The sequence below is a fragment of the Mesoplodon bidens genome (assembly GCF_964165515.1).
Source record: "Mesoplodon bidens genome assembly, contig: HAP1_SCAFFOLD_240, whole genome shotgun sequence".
Taxonomy (NCBI): domain Eukaryota; kingdom Metazoa; phylum Chordata; class Mammalia; order Artiodactyla; family Ziphiidae; genus Mesoplodon; species Mesoplodon bidens.
The window spans coordinates 231,428-257,681 of NW_027671802.1; the positions used below are offsets into that span (position 1 = coordinate 231,428).

General features: G+C 50.1%; 2 protein-coding genes and 1 pseudogene across 4 annotated transcripts in view; all 3 read right to left on the reverse strand.

The window, feature by feature from the left end:
- Window positions 1-26,254, reverse strand: part of LOC308611035 (centrosomal protein of 78 kDa-like) — a 226,863-nt pseudogene that overhangs the window by 168,803 nt on the left and 31,806 nt on the right. The gene's annotated exons all lie outside the window — the stretch shown is intronic.
- Window positions 7,652-10,764, reverse strand: LOC308611028 (forkhead-associated domain-containing protein 1-like). Of its 2 annotated transcripts, XM_081259978.1 has the most exons (3): window positions 10,550-10,764; window positions 8,507-8,989; window positions 7,652-8,088 (listed from the first exon to the last, which is right to left on the reverse strand). In XM_081259978.1, exons 2-3 carry the CDS (start codon window positions 8,567-8,569, stop codon window positions 7,672-7,674), a joined length of 480 nt encoding a protein of 159 aa, XP_081116104.1. In that variant the 5' UTR covers window positions 8,570-8,989; window positions 10,550-10,764; the 3' UTR covers window positions 7,652-7,671. The 2 variants fall into 2 exon arrangements, with proteins under 2 accessions (XP_081116104.1, XP_081116103.1); XM_081259977.1 differs by lacking the exon at window positions 10,550-10,764 and having other exon boundaries at window positions 8,507-9,571.
- Window positions 10,124-26,130, reverse strand: LOC308611033 (BCL-6 corepressor-like; the record flags this gene model as incomplete). Its single annotated transcript, XM_081259979.1, has 3 exons — window positions 10,124-10,215; window positions 20,404-20,571; window positions 25,953-26,130. 3 exons carry the CDS (start codon window positions 26,128-26,130, stop codon window positions 10,124-10,126), a joined length of 438 nt encoding a protein of 145 aa, XP_081116105.1.

Genomic DNA, 26,254 nt, shown 5'->3' on the forward strand with positions numbered 1-26,254 from the left:
AATTGTCCTCAGCATGAATGCAAATTCACTGGTTACCAAAAATGAAAAGTCTAGAGGGAACCTCTGGGTTCAGGCTCAGATGATATCATGAGGCCTTGACCTCTCTCCAGCTCTCAGGGATTCTTTGAACCATGTGGATCCAACCTTAGACAGAATCTCTCTATAATGGTCACAAAAAGGCAGCCGAAGCTCCAGCCCTTACATCTTCTCAGCTTTGAATTCCATAGGGACGGATAAGAGTCTTTTTCTTAAGCTTCCCCCAATGGCCTCACTGCTTCTCATTTTCTCTGGGTGGGTCAAAAGCCCATTCCTGAGCCAATTATTGTGGCCCAGGAGACTGCTCTGATTGGCTGAGCTTGAGCCACATGCCCAGCCCTGCAGCCAGAGGTGGAATCAACACCATCTCTGAGAAACTGGACTGAGACTAGGAGGAAGGTGTTGTCCCCAAAGGGGGATCATAACACCATAATATTTTAGAAGAGAGGTCAATTGCTATTAGGTGACAAAAACCAGATGTCTACCACAGTAGCCAACATGTACAGATCATTGACATCTGGATTTATGCCTTTTTTTGGGAAAATGGGAATATCTGGCAATACCTGGACTCTCTTCTTGTATATAGATCAACAATCTGCTGGGGCTGAGAAGAGGCTCCCTCTTTAGATACAGCCTATGTTCTGCCTGCCCAATGCACTGATCATATTTCCTCTCGGGCTCCTGGAAGCACTTGAATTTTTATTGCCAGCATAATTTGATTCTGTAAAGAAATCTGTTTTTCCCACCAGAATGGAAGAGCCAAATGTACAGGGGTCAAATAGCTCTCCTGTGCTCCCACAAACTCCTGAGGACAAATGCCTGGCCATTTTTGATAGTCTCATTCCTTGCTCATTTTAAAAGCCTTCTTTAAACAAATATTGAACACATAGTGATTTTAGAATCTGTTATCTGATAATTCTAACATCTGAAATCTTTGGGTGGGAGTGGCAGTGGGGTGGTGTCTCAATGTCTTGTTTGTTGTGTCTGCTTACTCTGGCTCATACTGACTTATTGCTTGGATGTTTAGTAATTTGACTGTGATCTCATTCTTCATTGAACTTAATCTGTGGGAATCCTGAGGGGTCTGATTCCTGGCTGCTTTGCTCTCGGAAGTCTTTTTTGTTTGTTTCAGCTGGATGCCAGGGATGCTAATAACCTCTGAACACTGACATTTATTTCCTCAACTTGGGAGTTTTCCCACTGAATACATGGAGTATAAACTTGAGCCCCAGACCCACGTGGTTACAAACCTTCAGGGTGATCATCATCATCATCAGTATTGTGGCCATTATTAGTTTTCCCCTCCAGAGCCACATTGAAAACTACAGGTTTTCATAGGCTCCCCTTTCTGAAAGTCCAGAAAAAAAAAGTTTTTAAGCCCTCCTCTTGCCAGGGTGTGGAGCATCTTTGAGGGTGCCAGCTTAATACAGGCATCTTAGACTTGGTTAGCTCATTTTTCAAGGCCCAAGGCTTAATCTCCCTTTTCCTGCACTTACTAAAGGCAAATGGCTTCCTCATTTGCTTATGCTTTGGTTGTAGCTCACTCTGTTTGTGTGTGTGTCTGTATGTTCCTTTGAGATTGCCTACATAAAAATTGTTTTTTATTCTGGGATTTTGGAAACACACACAAAACTAGAGAAGCCTGCGATTAACTCCATGTATTCATCATCCAGCTTCAACATTTTCCCAGTGTTCTCTCATTCTTTTTTCTTCCTTTTTGAGTTTTTTTCTAGGTTAATTTAAAGCAAGTTGTGTCATTTCACCCATAAAGACATCCTAACTGAAAGGACTTTTTTTCCTTTACATTATCCCCGCCTTGACATGATCACAGCTAAAAATACTTATTATCATTCCTGAATATCATCTATTATTCAGTCCATGCTCACATTTCCTTGATTCTCTCAGAGATATCTTTTTTACTGTTGGTTTGTTAGAATCAGGATCCAGACAATGTCCACACATTACACTTGGTTGTTATGTCTCTGAAATGTCTTTAATTCTGTAACAGCAACACCCCGCCCCTGACCTTTTTTATCCCCCAGCCACTGATTTGTTGTAGAAACTGGGTCTTTTGTCCTGTAGAACATTCACATACTGGATTTGGCTGATCACTTCTTCTTGGTTTCAGTTAACTTGTTCCTCTTTTCCCCATGTTTCCTGTAAACAAATAGTTAGATCTAGAGGTCTGAGGAGATCAAAGTCTTTTTGTTGTCCAGTCGCCTTCACAGGCGGTACTGTGTGATCCATCCTGCATCACACAGTGAGCACATAATGTCTGGTCATCCTGTTTTTAACGATATTGAGATTGAATGGTAAGTCCAGTGCTAACAGACTGAGCCATCCATTATAAAGTCCCCAACGGCATTTTTTCCCCAAATAATTAACATTTTTAATTTTTAATTATGGTAAAATATACATAACATAACATTTACCATCTTAACCATTTGAAAGTATACAGTTCGGTCTTCCCTGGTGGCGCAGTGGTTGAGAGTCCACCTGCCGATGCAGGGGACCCGGGTTCATGCCCCGGTCCGGGAAGATGCCACATACCACAGAGCGGCTGGGCCCGTGAGCCATGGCCGCTGAGCCTGCGCGTCCGGAGCCTGTGCTCCGCAGCGGGAGAGGCCACAACAGTGAGAGGCCTGCGTACCGCAAAAACAAACAAACAAACAAACAAAACACACAAGTGCAAGGAGGAAGCCAGAATCTTGACAATACCTGGGCCCAAGGAAATCTTGGAAGACAGTGAGTTAAATAGAATAGTGAGGATAATGACGATGGTAGGAGAGCGTGTATGCTTTGTGGTCCTATGTACTAAGGGTTTTGTATACAAGCTCCCATTGGGAAGGCTACGAGCTAGGTGCCATTTTTATTCTCATCTTAAAGAAGAGGGATGTGAGCTAATTAAGCAGAGGGAAGGTTAGGGGGTTTTCCTGGCTGAGACCACAAGACAAAGCGGTGGTCATGCCCCCTAGACAGGACTTCATTGGCTGGAGATTTGATTGGCAGGGGAGCTGAGCGGCTTCTCCTGCCAGCAGCAGCCTGTGCCCTTCAGCCTTTCTTACACTTCAAGCCCTAAGAAAGGGCTTGCGTGCTTCCCAAGTGGCAACTTCTGTGCATTTAAAAATTTCCTCTTGAAAATCCCAGCCTTAGCCCATTCACAAAAGGTATCTGGGTCCTTTCTTGGCCGTGGCCCTAGTCGTATTCACCAAAGAGAAGAGCGTGTCCCATAAGAGCTGGCGGCTTTGGGAGGACCGGGGAAGGCGTCAGCTGGCAGGAAGCTCCCTGAAAGAAACAGAGGAATCCCCACCCATCCATGAGCTGCCTATTCTTCCCCCTTAGAAACGGGGCTTGCGATGTGTCAGGAACTGCAGGCATTTTGCCATTTAACCCTCACACTGCCCCACGGAGGAGGCCCCTTGCTAACAGTTTTGGTTGCTTTTGTAGAGGAACCTGCGATACAGAGGTCAAGCCACTTACTCAGGGTCATTCGGGGCAGCGGTGGGGCTTGACCCCTATTTGTTTGACTCCAAATCTGGCCTCTGAACTCTGAGAGACACTGCCGGCTTCTCGAGTGATGTGGGATGTGGATTCGAGTGAGCACGGCCTGGGCCGCGGTTCCCGTCCCTCTGCCACATGGACAGAGCCACAGGCCCAGTTCGCTGTGAAGGCCCAGCATCTTATACCAAGTCTCATTCTCACAGCCAGAGATATTAATGTGGAAATAGGACTTTTGATTCTTGAAAGGTCTGCTTGGTGAAGAGATGGTCAAACATTAAAACTACAAACTCCATTTTTTGGGGGGGGGGCAATTCTGAAGCATAAGATGTGTAATTTCATCTCAGTGCTTCAACCGTGCAACCTCTGTGAACGGGTGAAGAGTTTCAAAGTTTTATACAGGAGGCTAAAAAACTAAGGCTCCTTGTGAAAATACTAAGTGTAAAACTTAGAAAAGAGGAATTCTACTTTCTGTTAATTTCTGCTTAAAGACAACGAAGATATACTCCCTGGAAGGAACGGATACCAAGACAGATGTACACAAGTGCCCTTTAGGATCCAGCAAAACTTAAAATGTATTATTGTTTTCTTCCTGACAAACAGGGATTTCTGACAACATATTAACAACAAGCCTGAAATGCAAACCTGAGTCCTGGAGTGAAACCCCCAGGAGCAATGGTGCGAGGTATCCAAGGGGGCCACCCTGGTAAGGGAGACACAGAAGGAAGGGGTGTGGAAAAGTGAACCTGGGCGGGGGAGGGCAGCAGGTGGGGAGGAAATCCTGTTTCTGCCACTTAGTAGCCAGGGAACGGTACCCTCTGTCAAATCAGCTTTCCCCTCTCTCTAAGGGGCCGACACTTGCCAGAATCCCTTGCGGGTTGATGGGAGAGATGAAGCATGTGTGGTGTGGAGCAGGTGCCTGCCCCTTGGTAAGTCTTTCCCCCAGTTGTGAATTCCACGAATTTGAAAGCTACTAGCTGTAGCTCTTCTGGGGACCCTGACACAGGTTCAACTTGGCCATTTCAGACCCTTCTCGGCTGAGGGATGTCCAGCGCCAAACAGGCTGGCACGTCCCTTGCGTTGTGTGTGAATGAGGCAGCCCAGGAATAAAGCATGTGAAACCTCATTATGTAAATCCTCAGGTTTTCAGTACATGACAATGGCTTTTTTTGGGCCCTTCTCTCTCCCATTCTGTGGTCTGGTGTCTCTGCTTTGGGACCTAGTCTGCCAAGCCCTGGGGGCGGGGGTGGGCACTTCGGGGAGGGGTAAGCTCTCCAGAGGGCACATCAAAGGGAAAGTCACAACTCTGTCACTGGCCCAGCTCTCCCTGGCATTGCTTGGTGTGAAAGGAAACTGTCCTCTGCCTGAGGCAGCCCCATGTCACACAGAGACTAAGGCCTGTGATGTTTAATTCACAGCAGTGAGCACTGGAAACACCGCACCCAGGCTCCCTCAGAGCAGGACAGCCACTTTTCATTTCTGGGGCTCTAAGCCAGAAAGCCTGCTGTCTGGAAACTTATTGCCTGGAAGGTTCGCAGGATGGAGGGCAGGCTTCTGCAAGGAACTATCTGACCATCACCTCCTGGTTGAGGAGAAGGGCACCCTTCTATGACCTTGGCCTCCTTAGAGCTCATGCAGGCAACAAACACACACATACAAATACACACACATGCCAACCCACAGCACATACTCACATGTACACACATACATGCAAGGATGCGTGTACAAATACACATCCCCAAGTCAGAAAGACTGGAGTACTATTCTGGCTACTCAGAAGAGCAAACCCAAATCTTTATTCTCAGAGAGCTTTTTCCTCGGTGTATCCCTGGCACCTGGCAGAGCAATGAAAATCAGAATCGCTGCCTTTAAAAACACTCGGGCTGTTCACTCAACTGATTGTGGTCATCATTGCAGGAGGCAGGGAAGTCAGATCATGATGCTGGACACCCTTAAGCTCAGTACAGTGCTGTGTGTCAATTATGTCTCAATACAACTGGTAGAAAAAAGAGTTATCTGGATAGAAAGAACAAGATAAAATACACGAATTATCAAAAGTTAAAAAAATACAGACGAGCTAGACTATGAGTCTCAGAAAGCACTGTTCACAACAGCCAGGACATGGAAGCAGCCTAAATGTTGATGGAGGAGTGGATAAAGAAGATGTGGTACAAATATACAGTGGAATACTACTCAGCCGTAAAAAAGAATGAAGTAATGCCATTTGCAGCAACATGGATGGACCCAGAGACTATCATACTATGTGAAGTAAGTCAGACAAAGACAAGTATCATATGATATCACTTATATGTGCAATCTAAAAAACATGATACAAATGTGCTTATTTATAAAACAGAAACAGACTCACAGGCTTTGAAAAGAAAGTTATGGTTACCAAAGTGGAAATGTGGTGGGGAGGGATAAATTAGGAGTTTGGGATTAACATATACACACTATTATATATAAAATATGTAATCAACAAGGACCTACTATATAGCACAGGGAACTCTACTCAATATTCTGTAATAACTTATATGGGAAAAGAATCTGAAAAAGAATAGATATATGTGTATGTATAACTGAATCACTTTGCTGTACACCTGAAACTAACACAACACTGTAAATCAACTATACTCCAATATAAAATAAAAATTAACTTAAAAAAAAAAGAAAGTTTAAAAACATAGAGGCGGGGCTTCCCTGGTGGCGCAGTGGTTGAGAATCTGCCTGCTAATGCAGGGGACACGGGTTCGAGCCCTGGTCTGGGAGGATCCCACATGCCGTGGAGCAACTAAGCCCATGAGCCACAGCTACTGAGCCTGCGCATCTGGAGCCTGTGCTCTGCAACAAGAGAGGCCGCGATAGTGAGAGGCCCACACACTGCGATGAAGAGTGGCCCCCGCTTGCCACAACTAGAGAAAGCCCTTGCACAGAAATGAAGACCCAACACAGCCCAAAATAAATAAATAAATTAATTAAAAAAAAAAAAAAAAAAAAAACATAGAGGCAAGCTAGACTATGAGTCTCAGAGAGGTTAAGCTGACACATATATATGGAATCTAAAAAAAAAAATGTTCTGATGAACCTAGGGGCATGCCAGGAATAAAGACACAGATGTAGAGAATGGACTTGAGGACATGGGGAGGGGGAAGGGTAAGCTGGGACGAAGTGAGAGAGTGGCATGGACATATATACACTACCAAATGTAAAACAGATAGCTAGTGGGAAGCAGCTGCATAGCACAGGGAGATCAGCTCAGTGCCTTGTGACCACCTAGATGGGTGGGATAAGGAGGGTGGGAGGGAGACACAAGAGGGAGGGATGTGAGGATATACGTATGCATATAGCTGATTCACTTTGTTATACAGCAGAAACGAACACCACACTGTAAAGCAATTATACTCCAATAAAGATGTTAAAAAAAAAAAAAGCTGCCTGAAGTCACACAGTAAGTGGCAGAACAAGAGTCTAAACCTATGTCTGCCTAACGCTAAAGCTATTCTGCCACCTTCCTTTGCAATGAGCGAAGGCATTCTGTGCTGCCTGGATCCCACTGGGACCTCAGTTGGCTGTTTCTAAAGGGAGCTGAGGGGCAGCCTCAGAGGCTCTGCTCCGAGCAGGGACCTCTCACCTTCTGCTGCCTGATCGCCCTGGTGACCCTCTTCTCCTGGTGCAGCCGCTCTTCCATGTGCGCCAGGGCCTCCTTCAGCAGCGCCTTTTCTTCGGCCTCTTTGGAGATGTCGTCCTTCAGCTTTGCCACCTGTGACTGGTACATCTGAACCGACACTTTGCTCTGCCTGAGCACACGGGAGAGACAAAGTCTCTTTTCTCCTCAGCTTTCTCACTCACCACCAATGCTCCCGACCTGGGAGATCCTCAGAACACTTCCATATATGCCTGGCTTCGCGGTTTCCTTACAAGTGGGGGGAAGGCTGAAGATGTGGGGACTAGAGGGCAGAATAAATAGCCCATTGGCTGTGGACGTGCAGCATGAAGGGGGCAACGGTTATGCTACCAGCCCCTCCCAATTTCCCAGAGAGGGTGGGGGAACGGATACCACTGAAAATAGGATGTAATTATGAAAAGCACACACATGGTGAAACACCAGACACATTTATAAAAGGTGCACCTTATTCCTTAACAGTAGGGTACTTTAACTGCTGCTTTCTTGCCCAGAGACTTGGGTCCATCAGGCCCTGAGTCACCATCCCGCCTCCCCCCTCCACACCCAGGCCTCTGTCCTCTTGTCCTGGTCCCTACGGGTCTGCAGCTGCCCCGAGGTTTAGCCTGGAGAATGGAGGCCTGGGCCTTTTGCCAGGGACACGGGCCATACTTGAGCTGTTCAATGTCCTTCTCGTATCGTCTCAAAAGCTCTTCTTTTCTCTGCAGCTGGTTCTTGAGTAGGGTGATCTTATCAAACACCAGGTAGAGGTCTCTTTGTCGAAGCTGGTGGACTCTCTCCCTCTCTTTTGGGGAGAGGTGTTTCATGGACACGTGACCTGACATACCTTTGATGTTCATCATAGTCTCGAGGGTTTTGCTCATATCCAAGTACTACGAGAAAGCGTTTCACAGGTAAGAGGCCTGGCCCAAGACCGCTGGTGGCCACTTTGAGGAGGCAAACATCTAATTCTGTTTCATTCATTTTCTGCAGTTGCAGAGAAGAAACACATGCTTTGCAAATGAGTGCATTTGGGGCTTTTAGTATGACTTTCATTTTCCCCCGCATCCATTTACACTATGCCATTTTGAGAACTGGTGGGGGGCGGGGAATGACAACAGATATAAACATTCATTCTTACTACCCAGTCTTCCAAGGAATTGGGCTCTGCAATTTCCAGCCCATGCTGGGATAGGAGATGGGTCTCGTGGAGCTACTGTAACAACTAAACATGTATGTGAGGTTGATGTGTAAACTATCTGCAGGGCACGCAGGTTTGGACAGGAGGGGACTGATGCTGGGTATACCTACCAGCTTTTCATTAAGATCTAAAGCCTCAGCCACATCTGTTTTCCATAACTTCTCAGTGGCCATGATGGACCCTGGGCTGGAAAGGCCATTTTGAGGCTGAAATAAAAAAAAAGAAAAAAGTCTCTTGGCATTCCATTATGATTTTCTACATCCAGAAGAATAACCCGAACAATAATGGAAGAACTGGAAAGTTACTAAAGAATAATTTGAGAGAGTTAATTTTTTTAACATCTTTATTGGAGTATAATTGCTTTACAATGGTGTGTTAGTTTCTGCTGTATCAAAAAGTGAATCAGGGCTTCCCTGGTGGCGCAGTGGTTGAGAGTCCGCCTGCCGATGCAGGGGACACGGGTTCGTGCCCCGGTCCGGGAGGATCCCACATGCTGCGGAGCGGCTGGGCCCGTGAGCCATGGCTGCTGAGCCTGCGCGTCCAGAGCCTGTGCTCTGCAGCGGGAGAGGCCACAACAGTGAGAGGCCCGCATACTGCAAAAAAAAAAAAAAAAAAAGTGAATCAGCTATACGTATCCATATATCCCCATATCCCCTGCCTCTTGCGTCTCCCTCCCACCCTCCCTATCTCACCCCTCTAGGTAGACACACAGCAACGACCTGCTCTCCCTGTGCGATGCAGCTGCTTCCCACTAGCTATCTATTTTACCTTTGGTAGCATGTGTGTGTATATATGTCCATGCCAAGAGAGTTGGTTTTAAATCCAGTCTGACTCTGTGAACTGCTTTCTTTATGACTGTGCTCCTACCCCTTCAGCGCACGACTGCCTTTGAAATGATGCATCACTTGTGCCGTTCTTTGGCCACCGTCTCGTCTGTCTTCCCTTTAGGCCAGTGGTTCTCAACCGGGGGTGACTCTGGCCACCCTACCCCCTCCAGGACATTTAGCAATGCCTGGACACATTTGTGGTTGTCATAATTGCTGCTGGCGTCTAGTGGGTGGAGGACAAGGATGCTGCTAAACACCCCACGATGCATAGGGCAGTCTCCCAAACAAAGAGTTACCTGGCTCAAAAAATCAGTACCGCTGATGTTGAGAAGACAAGCTCCAGAAAAATGGGCACCATGCGGCTTTTGCTCACTATCTCCCTCCTTGTGCCTAGCATGGCACCTGGCAACGAGTGGTGCATAGTGGGCATGTTTGTTGAATGAACGAATGAAGGTTAAGTGGAAAATAGCCTCCCTCCTTTTTATTAAAGGAATCTCTTTTCTGTGCAGCAGAAACCATACCCTCACAAAATTTGGCCCAACCTTCTCCTAGCTCTGGAACCTGGTGGGTGGGCATCACTTCAGACCCTTTCCAGAGACAATGCAGATAGTGTTTGCAGCTGCATCTCCCTAAGACCCCAACCAGCCAGCTGGCTGCTGGAAGCCCAACTGACTGCATGGAAAGGCCACCAGACTGAATAGGGGACCTGATCTGAACGACTACAAATAACCATAGTAAGCCTCCTTAAAAAATAAAGTGGCTTTTAATGCTTGCCATGAGCCTCTCTTAGCCCTAGCATTTGTTGGCACTACCTGAAAACCTCTGAGATTAAAAACAAAACAACTGGCGGCACCGCCCAAGTACCCAGGAGGAAGGCACGGGCCCTCCCTGCCTGAGGGATTAGAAGTCTAAAGTGGATGAACACTTAGTGACCATCTTGTTGGAGACCCTCTTCCTACGTGGTATCTGAGACTCAGTGGAAATGTAATTCTCTGTCCAAGGTCACACAAGGCAGCACCAGTGGAACCAGAAGTCTGGGCTCTGGACTTACCATATGTTTCTTCAGTCATTCATCACAGAATTATTGAACACCTACTAGACTAGATGCTGGAGATGTAATGCTATCCACTTATCTCAATACCACGTTTAAAAAACCTATCTTTTGGACCCGGAGGAAGATGGCGGAAGAGTAAGACGCGGAGATCACCTTCCTCCCCACGGATACACCAGAAATACAGCTACACGTGGAACAACTCCTACAGAACACCTACTGAATGCTGGCAGAAGACCCCAGACCTCCCAAAAGGCAAGAAACTCCCCACATACCTGGGTAGGGCAAAGCGGAGAGATTCCCGCACAGAGGATCGGTGCCGAGCGGCACTCACCAGCCCGAGAGGCTTGTCTGCTCGCCCGCCAGGGCAGGCGGCGCTGGAAGCTGAGGCTCGGGCTTCGGTCAGAGCGCAGAGAGAGGACTGGGGCTGGCGGCGAGAACTCAGCCTGAAGGGGGCTAATGTGCCACAGCTAGCCGGCAGGGAGTCCGGGAAAACTCTGGAGCTGCCGAAGAGGCAAGAGACTTTTTCTTCCCTCTTGGTTTCCTGGTGCGCGAGGAGAGGGGATTAAGAGCGCTGCTTAAAGGGGCTCCACAGACGGGCGCGAGTCACGACTGAAAGCGCGGAGCCCAGTGACGGGCGTGGGACGCTGGGGCTGCTGCTGCCGCCACCAAGAAGCCTGTGTGCGAGCGCAGGACACTGTCCACGCCGCCCTTCCGGGAGCCTGTGCAGCCCGCCACTGCCGGGGTCCCGGGATCCAGAGACGGCTTCCCTAGGAGAACGCACGGCGCGCCTCGGGCTGGTGCAACGTCACGCCGAACTCTGCCGCTGCAGGCTCGCCCCGCACTCTGTGCCCCTCTCTCCCGCCCGGCCTGAGTGAGCCAGAGTCCCCAAAGAGGCTGCTCCTTTAACCCTGTCCTGTCTAAGCGAAGAACAGACGCCCTCCGGCGACCTACACGCAGAGGCGGGGCCAAATCCAAAGCTGAGACCCAGGAGCTGTGAGAACAAAGAAGAGAAAGGGAAACCTCTCCCAGCAGCCTCAGAAGCAGCGGATTAAAGCTCCACAATCAACTTGATGTACCCTGCATCTGTGGAATACATGAATAGACAACACATCATCGCAAATTGAGGAGCCAGGAGTCAGTGCTGTGCCTCTGAGGTGGGAGAGCCAACTTCAGGACACTGGTCCACAAGAGACCCCCCAGCTCCACATAATATCAAACGGCGAAAATCTTCCAGAGATCTCCATCTCAACACCAGCACCCAGCTTCACTCAACGACCAGCAAGCTACAGTGCTGGACACCCTATGCCAAACAGCTAGCAAGACAGGAACACAACGCCACCCATTAGCAGAGAGGTGGCCTAAAATCATAAAAAGTCCGCAGACACCCCAAAACACACCACCAGACGTGGACCTGCCCACCAGAAAGACAAGATCCAGCCTCATCCACCAGAACACAGGCACTAGTCCCCTCCACCAGGAAGCCTACACAACCCACTAAACCAACCTTAGCCACTGGGGACAGACACCAAAAACAACGGCAACTACGAACCTGCAGCCTGCAAAAAGGAGACCCCAAACACAGTAACATAAGCAAAATGAGAAGACAGAAAAACACACAGCAGGAGAAGGAGCAAGATAAAAACCCACCAGACCTAACAAATGAAGAGGTAATAGGCAGTCTACCTGAAAAAGAATTCAGAATAATGATGGTAAAGATGATCCAAGATTCTATTTCCCAGATCCAAAATCTTGGAAATAGAATAGACAAAATGCAAGAAACAGTTAACAAGGACCTAGAAGAACTAAAGATGAATCAAGCATCGATTAAAAACACAATACATGAAATAAAAAATACTCTAGATGGGATCAATAGCAGAATAACTGAGGCAGAAGAACGGATAAGTGAGGTGGAAGATAAAATAGTGGAAATAACTGCTGCAGAGCAAAATAAAGAAAAAAGAATGAAAAGAACAGAGGACAGTCTCAGAGACCTCTGGGACAACATTAAACGCACCAACATTCGAATTATAGGGGTTCCAGAAGAAGAAGAGAAAAAGAAAGGGACTGAGAAAATATTTGAAGAGATTATAGTTGAAAACTTCCCTAATATGGGAAAGGAAATAGTTAATCAAGTCCAGGAGGCACAGAGAGTCCCATACAGAATAAATCCAAGGAGAAATACGCCAAGACACATATTAATCAAACTGTCAAAAATTAAACACAAAGAAATCATATTAAAAGCAGCAAGGCAAAAACAACAAATAACACACAAGGGAATCCCCGTCAGGATAACAGCTGATCTCTCAGCAGAAACCCTACAAGCCAGAAGGGAGTGGCAGGACATAATTAAAGTGATGAAGGAGAAAAACCTGCAACCAAGATTACTCTACCCAGCAAGGATCTCATTCAGATTTGATGGAGAAATTAAAACGTTTACAGACAAGCAAAAGCTGAGAGAGTTCACCACCACCAAACCAGCTTTACAACAAATGCTAAAGGAACTTCTCTAGGCAAGAAACACAACAGAAGGAAAAGACCTACAATAACGAACCCAAAACAATTAAGGAAATGGGAATATGAACATACATATCGATAATTACCTTAAATGTAAATGGACTAAATGCTCCCACCAAAAGACACAGATTGGCTGAATGGATACAAAAACAAGACCCATATATATGCTGTCTACAAGAGACCCACTTCAGACCTAGAGACACATACAGACTGAAAGTAAGGGGATGGAAACAGATATTCCATGCAAATGGAAACCAAAAGAAAGCTGGAGTAGCAAGTCTCATATCAGACAAAATAGACTTTAAAATAAAGACTACTAGAAGAGACAAAGAAGGACACTACATAATGATCAAGGGATCGATCCAAGAAGAAGATATAACAATTGTAAATATTTATGCACCCAACATAGGAGCACCTCAATACATAAGGCAAATACTAACAGCCATAAAAAGAGAAATCGACAGTAACACAATCATAGTAGGGGACTTTAACACCCCACTTTCACAAATGGACAGATCATCCAAAATGAAAATAAATAAGGAAACACAAGCTTTAAATGATACATTAAACAAGATGGACTTAATTGATATTTATAGGACATTCCATCCGAAAACAACAGAATACACATTTTTCTCAAGTGCTCATGGAACATTCTCCAGGATAGATCATATCTTCGGTCACAAATCAAGCCTTGGTAAATTTAAGAAAATTGAAATTGTATCAAGTATCTTTTCTGACCACAATGCTATGAGACTAGATATCAATTACAGGAAAAGAGCTGTAAAAAATACAAACACATGGAGGCTAAACAATACACTACTTAATAACGAAGTGATAACCGAAGAAATCAAAGAGGAAATTAAAAAATACCTAGAAACAAATGACAATGGAGACACGACGACCCAAAACCTATGGGATGCAGCAAAAGCAGTTCTAAGAGGGAAGTTTATAGCAATACAATCCCACCTTAAGAAACAGGAAACATCTCGAATAAACAACCTAACCTTGCACCTAAAGGGTGCAAAAAAAAAAAAGGCAAAAAAACAAAACAAAACAAAAACAAACAAACAAACAAACAAAAAAACCCCCCCAAAAAAAAAGAGAGCTTAAATCAGCCAGAGAACATTCCCCAGCTTAGAGAAGCAGGGACACCCAGGTCAGCTACATCCTCGCGCCCCCTGTTAAGATCCCCAATCAGAACCTGGGCCTCAGATGCTCTTGTCTGTATGTTAAGAAGAGTTAAAGAGAAGCTCTCTCCCTCCATCCTCGAGGAATGACACAAAATGCCTCCAATAACCCCACCCTCTATTTTGCCTCACTCCACCCTCTCGGGGCAGAATCAGTCTAAAATTTTCATATTTACTCAAGTTAATGACAGGAACCTGATACACCACAGGCTGCAACCTCCACATTTCAAGAATCAAATAAAACGTTCACCGCCCCACCCCCCACCCCGGAGATGTTCTGTGTCAACACTGTGCATTAGCATCACTGTTACTAACCTTATTTTTTGTCTTGTTAAAATATTAATATGAACCACTCCCAGTAAGCAGAGCAGGAACTTATTCAATGTTTTATTACCTTAAGAAAGTTTTCAGACACATCGAAAGCATATGCCACCAGAAAACACGTTACACTGTTTATACTGGGTAAGTCGTGCCCAGCAGAGAGCCGTCAGGTTCTGAGAGCTGGGAGTAGGCAGAACATGCATGTGGCCCAACACATGGTCTGCAGGGTAAGGGGGGATGGGATGGGGTCAGAACAGGCCTCCTTGTGACATCTCTCAGGTAACTCATCTGTTAAACCTAAAACGGGGGTCATTCTAGCCGCCCATAAGTGCGAGATGGGTTCTGTAAAACCTTTTATGCCCTTTGGAGGATACGCCAATCAAAGGTGACCACTCACTTGGGAGCGAACTAGAATGTTCCATTTCCTTACCACGTGAACCCAATGGGGCATGCTGGTAAACCTGGCCATTGGTGCCCTGTTACTTCAGGTCACTGCAGCAGCTCCCTTCCAAAACAAGAGGAGGAAGAGAAAAGGCACGCCCACGAATGCGTTTCTCCGTTTACATCCCAACCTGCCAGAAAGCCCACAATCCTCTGGGCTCCCAGGCCACCTGCCCCGAGCCCTGGTATCCAGGATACCGCATGAAGCTGCTGCTCTTTTAGCAGGCCCTCACTAGCCAGACTTGAGTGGACGGCTGCAAGCTAATGAGTTGTGTGCCCCAGCCAGGGAGAGGCCCTGTCACGTGGCTCTGGGATCAGGTCTGAACGCCACCAACTGCTGTGCACACATCAATTTACTCAACCCAGGGTTTATTTGCTGTGACAATCATGGCCTTCACCTGGAAACCTTCATCACTACTAGGGCAGATTCAAGGGTACCTAGAACTGAAAGGCCGTCCAAGCTGATGGGTAAGTCAACTCTCTTCTCCTGGAAGATGGCAGCAAAGGCAGCAGTAGCCCCACGGCCAGGTCAGACTTTTTGCCACGGGCTGTCCTAACTCAACCACGTTGATACCACTATTTACACAGTGCTTCTCATTTCCCCAGATGAGGACATCTTCTGTCACCCACAGGAACCCAGGAGAGAGCAGGAAAGGAAGGTAGTACTATCCTCATTCAACACTTGGAAACTGAGGCCCAGAGATATTAAACCCCAAGTTCAACATGAAGTACTAGACCTATAACTCACATCTTTGGTACCTGGTCAGCTGGGAAGATTCAAAAGGCCCAAGAGGGCCCCAGTTAGAGGGATGCAATCCAGCTGTGACGAGCATCCCACAGGCCTTCTCTGTTGGGGGTCAAGTGGGCTAACTACACTCTCCTAGCTAGGAGGGTGATGGCCTCTAAATGGATGGCAACCGTCGCCACCAGCACTTTCTCTAACTGAAAGGTGAAGAGGCGGGGCGAGTCTGTCGATGCAACACATTCCTTGGTTTATTTTCTCCGCTAGAAATAAACGGGAGTGTCTGAAGGGCAGCCCAGCCATTCCCGAGCAAAGTCAAACTGCTTTTGTCGGACAGCTCTCTGTTCAGCGGCTATAAACCGAATGCCATTACCCGCAAAATGTAACCATAAAGGCCATAAGCCCGACGTTGTTAGTTAATTAAATGCCTCATTAACTTTTTTAAAAACATGACTTATTCAATTCATAGAAAATTTAACTATCACCGCTAAAGGCACAAGCATGTGGTTGCACACTGGCGTTTCAGCCTAAGAAATAGAAGCCTTTTTCCCAGGAGGGAAAGGTTTGAGGTCTTTGGCCACACAAGTGATCTATTTAACGCGGATCTGAAGCCAGAGTGTGTTTCTAAACTTCCAGAACCAGATTATCATGACATAAAGCTCAGACAGCCTTTATACTGCACATGGTATCTTTGGCTAAGCAGAAGAAAATAACCAAGAATGCTGAAGACAAAACTTCAGGAAAACCCTCCCAAACCACACCCTTATCTGCTTAAGCAAACTGTCCTTCAATGTGAAAAGGTTGAAGCTGCCACATCTCCCAACTGGGCCATCATCCCAACATTTAAAATTCTGCCCAGAGAAATCCCAGAAAGTTGGATTCAAAGTTGAAAGCGTTCGTCTACTTGTCACAATGTTCAGCATCAACACTGGTGATCTGTGGAATCTACATATTGAAATTTACATTTGAAGAAAAAAACAAATCTGACCCTAAACATTCCCAAGGCTTCCTGTGCAATCAAAGGCCAGGTAGCCTAAAAAAGGATGGATCAAGTGCCCCTTGGTCCAGGCCTCAGAGCCACCAAACCAAAATGGAAACTGTCTTAGAGGACCAACGAGGGTCTTTTGACGTCTCTGGTCCCAAAGGGAGACTGCTGGAAATGATGCCAAGTTCACAGGTGGGGCTCGGAGCCCCGCCCTCCACGGCGGGTGCAGCAGCACCCCGCCCCCCCATCTCCAGCATTTGCTGGAAGCGGGAGTCTACTTTCTCAACCCTAACCCAAAAGTTGGGGTTAGGAGTCTCCCCCCCAACTCCAGCGTTTGCTGGAAGCAAGGAGACTATTTTCTCAACCACGGGGGTCTCTAGCTCAACACTATGTGCAACATCTGCTCTGTCCTCCTAGGCGCCCGCTCTCAGCTCTTGGGAAACCAACTGGGTGCTCCTTGGACTTCACCTGCAAGTAACTGCGCTAACTACCACAAAGTGCTCTCTAGCTAATGGAGAGGTCTCCAAGAGACGTGTAGATATAAACAACAGCACATTCAACCCACAACAACAACAAAAAACACCCCCAAACTAAGCATAGCCCTAGTGCTTCCAACTTCCCACCCACAGTCATGCCTTAGGGCCAAGGCAGGCACACTTCCAAGGGCTCACGGCACTATGGACCGGGGTGGGGGGACACGACGGGAGACGGGGGACAGGGGCACAGAGCTGGCTGAGGGTGTGGGCGCCAGGGCTCCGGGCCAGCCTGGGTCCTGCCACCCCAGTGCTCAGCCACACCTCCACGCTAGCCTGCTGAACCGCGTTTTACTGTCACCATTCAACTCCCAGAGGGCTGATGCCAGCACAGAAAAATGCCTTTGCCCTGTGGGCTATTACATCACAATTGCTACTGACAAGTATGGTGGGGGAACTGCACAGGGCAGAGAGAGTCATCTGTCTTACAGAGGTTTTGAACTGTCAAAAGGGCAATTCCAGTGTGAGCCAGTCTTGCTGAGGAGCGTGGTGGGCTGTGGAGCACTGCTGGATTGCTACCTGTACGGGTATCAGCTAACCCCTCTGAGGCTCAGTTTCCTCATCCGAGAGTGGGCTAGTACGCGTTACTACCAAGTGAAGATGTTAACAGGGTGAAAGGAGTTACTACAGATCACACGGGCTTAGGCAGATATCAGCTATCTTTCTATGTTGCTCTAGCAATAGAGGCCATCACTGTCATCAGCCGTGCTGGGTTGGGATACAGCAGTGTGGACAGGGAGTTTTGTGCAAGGTTCAACCCCTGCTCCCCGCCCATCAGCCCTCGGCTCCCGTGCCCTCTCAGAAAGAGACTGCTCAGGTCTGCCCCACTCCCATCCCTACTCTGCACAGACACTACCCACCCGCTACCCCACAGGGGCATCACTCTGCCCCAAACAGCACAAGTTAGTAGAGCTAATAACTACTCTCCTACTCTCTTTCTTGCTATTCAGATTCCAAAAGGGCTCATTAAAATTCCCCTGGTCGCCAAGCCCTGGGTTAGGTCAGATTTTATATCAGAGATAAGTGAGCCAGACTGGCCGAAGCAGCCTACCTGCCTGAACGGGAACGGAACATCAGAGAGGCCTGCCTTTCTTTTCACACCACGACTGAACAAGCCACCAAAGAGCCTGCAGTGTGAGCGGGAGCCAACGCAAACACCCTGCTGGAACACCCAGCCCAGCCCGCCACGTGGAGGGGGCTGGGCTCTGAGACACGCCCCCCATCCACAGCCAGTGTGTCCCCCACCCAAGGAGCAGAAGCCAGCGGATCCTGATCCAGGGCACCCACAAGGATGCTCACCTCGTATCCAAGCCGGGAGGCCTGCTGTAGGAGGGTCTCGACCGCGTTCTTATTGACAATAAGTCTCCGCGCTTCCGGTGGCATCGGGCGGGACTGGGTGGTCTCTGGAGGGGAGCTTGAGCATGTCAGCTGCGAGGCCTGGGAAGCTGGTAACAATTGCTGCAAACAGTCCAAGGGCTTCTGGTCCTGCTTGGCCGGCGAAAGATCATAGTCGGAACTGGGCTCAGGCCGCTTTCAAAATCTCCGGACGGTCACCTATCACGAAACCAGGCAGCGCACACATTTCAGGCTGTCCTTCCACCACCCGCCTGGTTCGCCTCCTCCCTGAGTTACAAACCTGAGTGGAGGAAAGTACTTTTCCTCCTCTCTGTCTGGGGGAGGCGGGGCGCGAGGAAGGGGTTGCATTTTTACTCGCTGGAAACTTCACCGCCACCCAGGAGACACGTCCCCTAGGAAGGGGCAGGGACGTTTTGGGGGGAGGGGTTCAGGAAAAGGAAAGCTTTGTCCCCAGAAGCAGAGAAGCAGGCAGGCGGGATGTGCCTGCACGGGCCCGGGGGGCGGGGGAGAGCCAGGGGCAAGAGGTACCTTGCCATCCGCATTGTCCACCTAGGAGTCCCCTGGCAGCGGCAAGCCCCGCCTGGGCTCCTGAGGGATCAAAGGCTTGGTTTTGCACGGTTGCTTCGCGGATGGTTTCTCGCTGTTGTCGGTGTATTTCTGCGGCAGGGGCGAAGGCTGCCGATCCATTTCTTCGTCCATGCACAGCACATCTGTCAGGGGGAGAAGCAGCGGGCGTTACACAGTTGTAGCCGGTGAGGAAAGAAAAGCCCATTGTTAGCACTGATCGTTGGAGCAGCTTCAGTTTTTAAAGATATACCAATTATGTTTTCAAAGCACTAATATTTTAATCATCCCACATTCAACCGGCAAATAGGCTAACCCACGAAACGCCAAATGGCAAGTCGCTTCAAAGGGCCGCAAGACAGGGCAGAAGCCAGCCCTTCGTGCGCTCCCGGCCCCACCCGTGGGGGGCCTGGGTGCTCGGGACAGGGCGACTGCGGACAGCCTGAGGCTGGAATGAGGGCACTGACAAGCGCCCGGGGTCACCCAAGACTTCCCTTCCTGCCCAGCCGCGGGCTGGGTGATGAGGAGCAGCCCACGAAGTCAAGCTCCCACCTCACTGTCCATTCCATAAGGAAGTGTGCAGGTTGAAAGGACCTCAGGAAGAAAACTCCCCGCTCGCCACACGCTACTCTTGTCAACTTGGATGGCGCTCAGGTCCCCTCCAGGGCCGTTTCCCACAGAGGGCGGGTGATCCACCCTCCAGGAGCGCCCCCCGCCCCGTGCGTACCTTGTTCATTGTCACTGCATTTAAGGGACTCCTCCAACCAGCTGCTGTTGCTTTTGGCCTCTGCCCTTTTCCTGCCAGGTTTCTCTTCGGAGATGCTATTGCCCTGGGGGGTGACCGCAGGCTGAACCGCCTGGGTCACTTCCTTCCTGCCCTGCCGGCCAGGTTTGCTCTCTGCTCCCGCCGTTCTCTAAGGTGCAGCAAGCGGCGCTGCTTTCTGGGATGGAGCCCTGTTAATTCAATGCACACCTCAGGTTGGTCAGCTCACTATAATGTGGCTCTTCTAAGTGGTTACAGGAACTGTTTGTCATTTCCCTCTCAGGCCAGTCAGCTAATGGACAAATAACTACAAATTAATGAAGAAGCCCCCCGGGGCGGGGGGGTGGGCCGAACAAACTGTCTTACACATCACTAACAGGGGTGGGGGAGGGGAGGGGTGTGGTCACTGTGTTGGCTGGAACTTGTCACCAAGTCTCGGGAGGGGGCCTATTTGCCTTTGGCCACCTTTGGGCTCCAGCCCCGGAAACTGGCTTTGAGGGGGTGGGGGGTGGGATGGGGGTGGGGGGTGGGGAGGTGTGAGTGGCTCCCCCCAGGGATCCAGGGTGGGACTGGAACTTTCCACTGCTCCGCTCCAGGACTTCCGTAGGGTGCCCTGCGGGCCCGAAGCCAAACCGAGCTCACCTTTGGAGACCCGTCTCCGCTTGGCTTTCAGCAGAGAGTCCTCCGGGAGCACAGTGGTCTCAGTGTGGTTCCTATTGCCAGACACGTGGCGCTTTCTGTTCAGCCGGAGGGTGGGGCTGCGTGACGCGTCTGGGGCCGCCTGGTCGGCGGGGGACTCTCTGGGGGGCTTCGTGTCCATGTCCTCAGGAAGATCACTGTCTTCTGGGGCTTCGAAGGGGTCAGGTTTGCTTCCATCATAACGCTCCCCTAGGGGAGGGGAGACAACCCGGAAAGGAGGGAACAAAGGTCACCAGGAGCAGGCAGGACCCCCACGCCCAAGGCAATCTGCTACCAACAGACCACCCCCCTTTGGAGACCAGGGGCCTCACACGCCGCAAGCACAAAACCCTCAGAAAGACGTCCCAAAGGAAGGACAGCTGAACACAACCAGCAAAGAAAGCAGAAAATGAGGCGCGTAGCCCACTCACAATCCATCCTTCAAGGGTCAAGGTGAGGCATCTACACCATCCGTCTATAGGCATGTGAGATCACTCCCTAACTGCTTAACTCTCCAAGGTGGCTTACTTTTAAAGGGGGGGTGAGTGACCTCACAGTAAGATCCAACCAATCACAGCGGAGCTACAAATGACTATGGAAACAGCTGCTAGTAAACAAAAAAGGCTGATGTCATCAACAGACCAAATAGCCCCCAACTGCCATTTACACAGACATAGCACCAATGTTCACTTGGGTCAGCAGGGGCGAGGGTGAAGAAAAAGGGTAGGGAAAGAATGGTGGGAGGCTGGGAAGCTGGGGAGACCAAGGCAAGAGGAGCCTGGCAAAGGGAAAGGAAAGGCTTCCTGGTGCACACACAAGGGTCAAGGGCAATTTCAAAGAACTCAACCAGATTGCTACAAGTCCGTCTGTCCTCTTTCCACACCCGTGGGGGGAAAAGCATTTCACTGCCATCGAGGGGCTGCGCCTATTTCCTGTCTAGGAAGAAGGCCCTCAGTGACACCAGTCACCCACCTGGCACGTCTCCACGCCTTCCTTCCCAGGCAACAAGCATCTAAGGACATTTCAAAGACAAGACTCCAACCCCCTTCATGGGGGGTGGGGGGTGGGGGGGTGGCGGGCAGGGCTGAACTGCTCACACCCCAGCTCCGCCTGTGTTGCTCCTGCCCCCCTGCTCAATCTAGCATCCACTTGGGGCTTTTCCTCCAATCACCCCAGCCTAACATCACTCCTCACTTTTGCTCTAGCCAAAGAAACAGTTCAACTGCTTTGCTAGTCACATTGTTTCTAACACACAAATAATTCCATAATGATCACTGTGCTGTTAAAGAGTTCCCCGAAGATGACCCTGTGTCCATCACCGGCCGGGGGTGGGGGTGGGTGTATGAGTTTGGTATTTCATTAACACCTGAGGTAAGCTCCCACAGCCCGTTTTTCTAGATGAAATCATGGACACACCCCTCACATGCTGCTCGCATTCCTCCTCCTCTCCCTAGACCACTTCAAGTATCACTCCCACTTCTGCCCAGCCGGCTGGTCCCCTGATCACCCTTTCTTGGGGGGCATTCCCAGCATTTAATGGCAGCCAGTTGTGGGGATGAACCTCACCCTGGCCTGGGCTAGCCTGACCTGTGTTCTCAATGGTGGAACACACTTAGCTTTTCTCCAAGGGTATCCCAAGGTGGGAGAGATCCCCATCTACTCTTGCCAGAATGGTGGAATCACCCCAACCGCGAGGGTCTCCTGTCATGGCAGCAGGAGAAACCCCAAACTCCTGGCCTGTGCTTACAGGTGATGCAGCCCAGGCTACCACAGGCCCGGTGAAGACGGCGTGCTGCAACTCTCACTCCGGCTGCTCTGTGACCCTCTTAAACACTTGCGCAGGAATGGCGCCACTTTACAACTCGGCCCCCTTCACTTGTAAAGTGGGAATGTTATTGCTAGCCTCCCTCCAGGGTGGGCTTCATAATCACGGGCCGGGCTCAGCACAGAGAAAGGCTGGAAAAATCCCTTTAACCAAAAGATGCCAAGACTTTCAGACCAGCCTGAATCTCAGGCCTGAAACGTAGGAAATTTTAAGAGGTGAGCCCTGCTGGTTACACCATTGGACTTCTCTGGTCCAATCAGCCTTCCCTAAAAGCTCCGTGGGAGGGGATCCATGGAGGAATGGAAGGGCTACCTTAAGAACCCCCATGTCCAATTTGAAAGTTTCTTTTTCCAAACTAGGTCCATCCACCCATCCCCCAACCCCGGAGCCTTTTAGGGCAAAGACCTCAATTCCCCTCAGCTAAGGCCCCCCAAGACCTTACGCTAGTGTGACCTTACCCAGGCCAGTAATAACCCTGAAGGACACCCACCCCGACTGCCCAAGATGCCCATGGCCACCAGCTATGGGGTAGAGGCTCCGTGTCACTTGGAGCTTCTCAAAGACTGTTCTAACCACGACCCACAGGAGGATGACCCTTGAGGGCAAAGGAGTTGGGGAGATAAATAGATACACGGGGATCCTAACCATCAGGCTTTGCCATCATTGCTACTTTTGGCCCTTCTAAAAGTGGGAAGCCACGTGCCCTTGGTCACCCAGTCTAAGCAAGATGTGCACGTGGTCCCTGCAGCATGGTCCTATGACTCACAGCACATATATCCCAAATTCATTATGGTTGTACCATAGCATCACCTCACAGAAGCGTCACCACAGCAACATTTACAAGTCACTGTGGCAGCAAAGCACCCTCACCACTGTTGAGCCATGCCCAGTGAGGCCTAAACAAGGTGAGAGGGTTCTGAGTCGCTGCAAGGCTCCCCAGGATTAAAATCCCCTTCTCTGTAGCTTAACTATAATAGCACCTCCAGTCAGGGCTAACCTTGTTCAAAGTTAAACCCGCTACACAAGGAGTGCAGGGGATATCTGTTCCAAAGTAGTTTTCAAACATGCAGGTGCTCAGCTGGAAGAGAAGTTCCCTGAGCAAAGAAGTTTCATGAAGCCCCTCAACTGAGGCTTCCTCCAGCTCCTGGCCAGGCACTGCCACTGAGCAGGTCCTAGGCCTGTCCCAGCCAAGTGGCTGGCAAGGGAGATGGTTACTCCAAGTTTGAGAAGGAAGGGACCAGTGCCTCCTTGCCCCGCCCCATCTTCAAATGCCACTGAGGGTTCCTAGTGATGAACTTCCAAGTCTGAGGAACCTCCAAACTCATTTGGTGAACTTCCAAAATAAAAATTTCACTCAGCCACCCATGTGATCATAAAGAATAAATGAGTATCTCAGCCACTGTGTTTTCAAGTTAATTTCTTTTTTAAACAAGCCCCTAGCAACAAGATGCACCCGCACCAGGACAACCAGGGCCGCGCAAACAGCACCCACCACCTTAGAAGCTCCTGGGCCCTCCGTGAGTAGGGGCTGCCTCAGAAGGGGGAAGGCATCTTGAAGGCATCCTGGACCCTCTCTGGGACCCCTGCCCGCCCCAAATCCCCGCCCCAGCTCCCATGTGCTCACAGCTCGGCTCTCGGCCACACCGACACCCATGAGAAGGACCTGAGCCCATATCAGCTCAAGACATGATGGCCCAAGAACAAGAAGGCCCATTCATATCCAGCTGAATGGAATGAACACCTGCTGGGCCTTGGACGTGGAGGCCGCAGTAAGAACAGTGGCCCCTTCAGGTGACCTTTCTTGACCAGCTATTTACAAACCCCACGTCTCTACAAGACAGAGGGTGGGTGGGGAACCCACCTCCGTTGCCCCAACCTTTCAAACGGAGCCCCTCACCTTCCCCAACCCTTCTCCTGACCTCCCATGGTGGCCATTCATGGCTCACTGGGCCACGTCCCGGGTGCTCCAGGAAGAGACCCGTCGGTCGGTCTGAGATTGGAGGCAGGCGGTGGGGGGAGGGGGCTTTCGGAATCATCTGGGGCTCAGGCCCTGCTCCCCATCAGCCACACCGAGTTCTCGTCTCCACGCTCAGCAGGAAAGACTGGGAAGGATGCACACAAACGTCTCTGGGAAGAAGGGCGGGTGAGGCCACTGAGACGTGAAGGGCAGCGGCCACCCTGGGTTTGGCCACGTTGCTGGAGAAAAGGGCAAAAAGACTCGAGGCCAGTTACCTGCCCGCTCCCTTCCTCCAGCCTCCCTCACCGTCCACCCACAACAGGCAGATCCCCTCCTCAGAAAAGTGCATCCCCGTGAACTTGGCCGTGCCCACTTTTATCACATCTCTCTGAGAAACTTCCCCAGGAGCTGAGTTATGAGGCCACTCAGGAGGGTAAGGGTTGCGTGTCAGCTGTGAGCACAGGCAAGGAGGCAGGCCTTCTTGCTGCTTCACTCCAGGGTGGCCTGGACCCTCCGTTTTTCATTCCAATCCCGAGGGGGAGGAGCTCGGAATCGTCTACTCCAGGCACATCAAGAGCCCCATCCCTCGGGTAAGGCCGCCACTGACTAGCCCCAGAAATCCCCTTCTACGGGAGCCACGTGGGACACACCGGTCCCGCTGTGGCTTACCCAGAACCCTGGCCACAGGCCTTTCTCTGACCCCAAACATAAGCTGGGGGAGGGCAGTGCTCCAAGCAGCACAGAGAAGCACACGCTGCTGCTGACCACAATTCTCCCGAACTGCATCAGGCACCCACGACCTAAGCGTGCGGGCGAACGCCGACCCTACGACCGGGTCCAAGGGCCTGGGCCTCCCAAACGTGCCCACCACCCCCGACTGTCCCGTCTCAGGAGGATTGCACGCCCACCCTGTCCTCGACGTTCACCGAGGTGCCCTCACTCACCATCACCGGTGAGGTTTCTGGGGTCCGGAGCAGGCTGCAGGCCACAAGCACGCACACTGAAGAAAGCGGGAGAAAGACCTCCACTTGCTGCCAACGCATCTCATTCGCCCAGGAAGTCTCGAGGGCCAAGCCCGAAGTCAACCCCAGTGGGGGAGCAGCTGATGGGACCGCAGAGTGTGACTCGAGGCCAACACGAGCTTTCTCTCCAGTTCGGCCTCCAGAACAGAACACACCCGTCTGGTGGGAAGAACGGCCTCGTTGATCCCACGGCCTGGGAGCGTGGTGTCAGCTCCTCCTGACTGCAAACGAGCCTCCACAGAACACAATGATGCTCAACTCTCTGGGGCCTTCATCAGCCCTCATCGCACTTGAACGAAACCTCTGCCTCTGGAGGGAGAATCCGAGTACTCTCCACTCCCTCCCACAGGAGACTGTCACTCTGGAGGGTCTGGCTCTGGCTGCAAGTGTCATTCAACTGCTACCAAAAACCCGTGTCCGTACCTGCTACACAACAGAACACATACCTGCTACGCCGGAGGTCCTGCACTGCCATTCCTCTGCTCTACTGTATCAGACTATGACTAACTACAGGACTAGCATTGCTCCGGAAAAAGGAGACGCGTGCCAGGAAACAGCATTTCATAGGTGCTTCACTCCTGGATGCCGCAACGCTCCAAAGGACAACCAGCCTTGCAATCCACAGCTGGGAAGGGTGGCCAGAGCAGCCCGTTCTCCGAACAGCCAGCACCCAGACGCTGGGCCGTCGGAAGCGTACTGCTTCCTCTCACCTCCCTCGGCACTGGGAGCGGAACCGCCCCGTTCCCACCGACGTGGTACCACACGCGAGCCGCCTGGGTTCACTTACATCTCTCACTGTCGTTCTGGTCGGCAATGGCCTCCTCCGGGGCGACCGACTTTGGCTTTTTGTCCTGACTTCCTTTCAGCCTTTCCCAGTCAGCGGGGCTGAATTTGCGCACCTCGGAGTCTTTGGTCGTGGGGTGGCCACCTTCTCGCTCTTTCATCTCCAACTCTGAGAAGCGCATCACTGCACGCTACAAAGAGAACGGAGATGGAAAAAAGACACACCTTACCACCAAAGCTATTTCACTGCCCTTACCTTAAAGGAAAGTATCTTCAAAGAAAAGTTTGCCCAAAACCAACCACAAT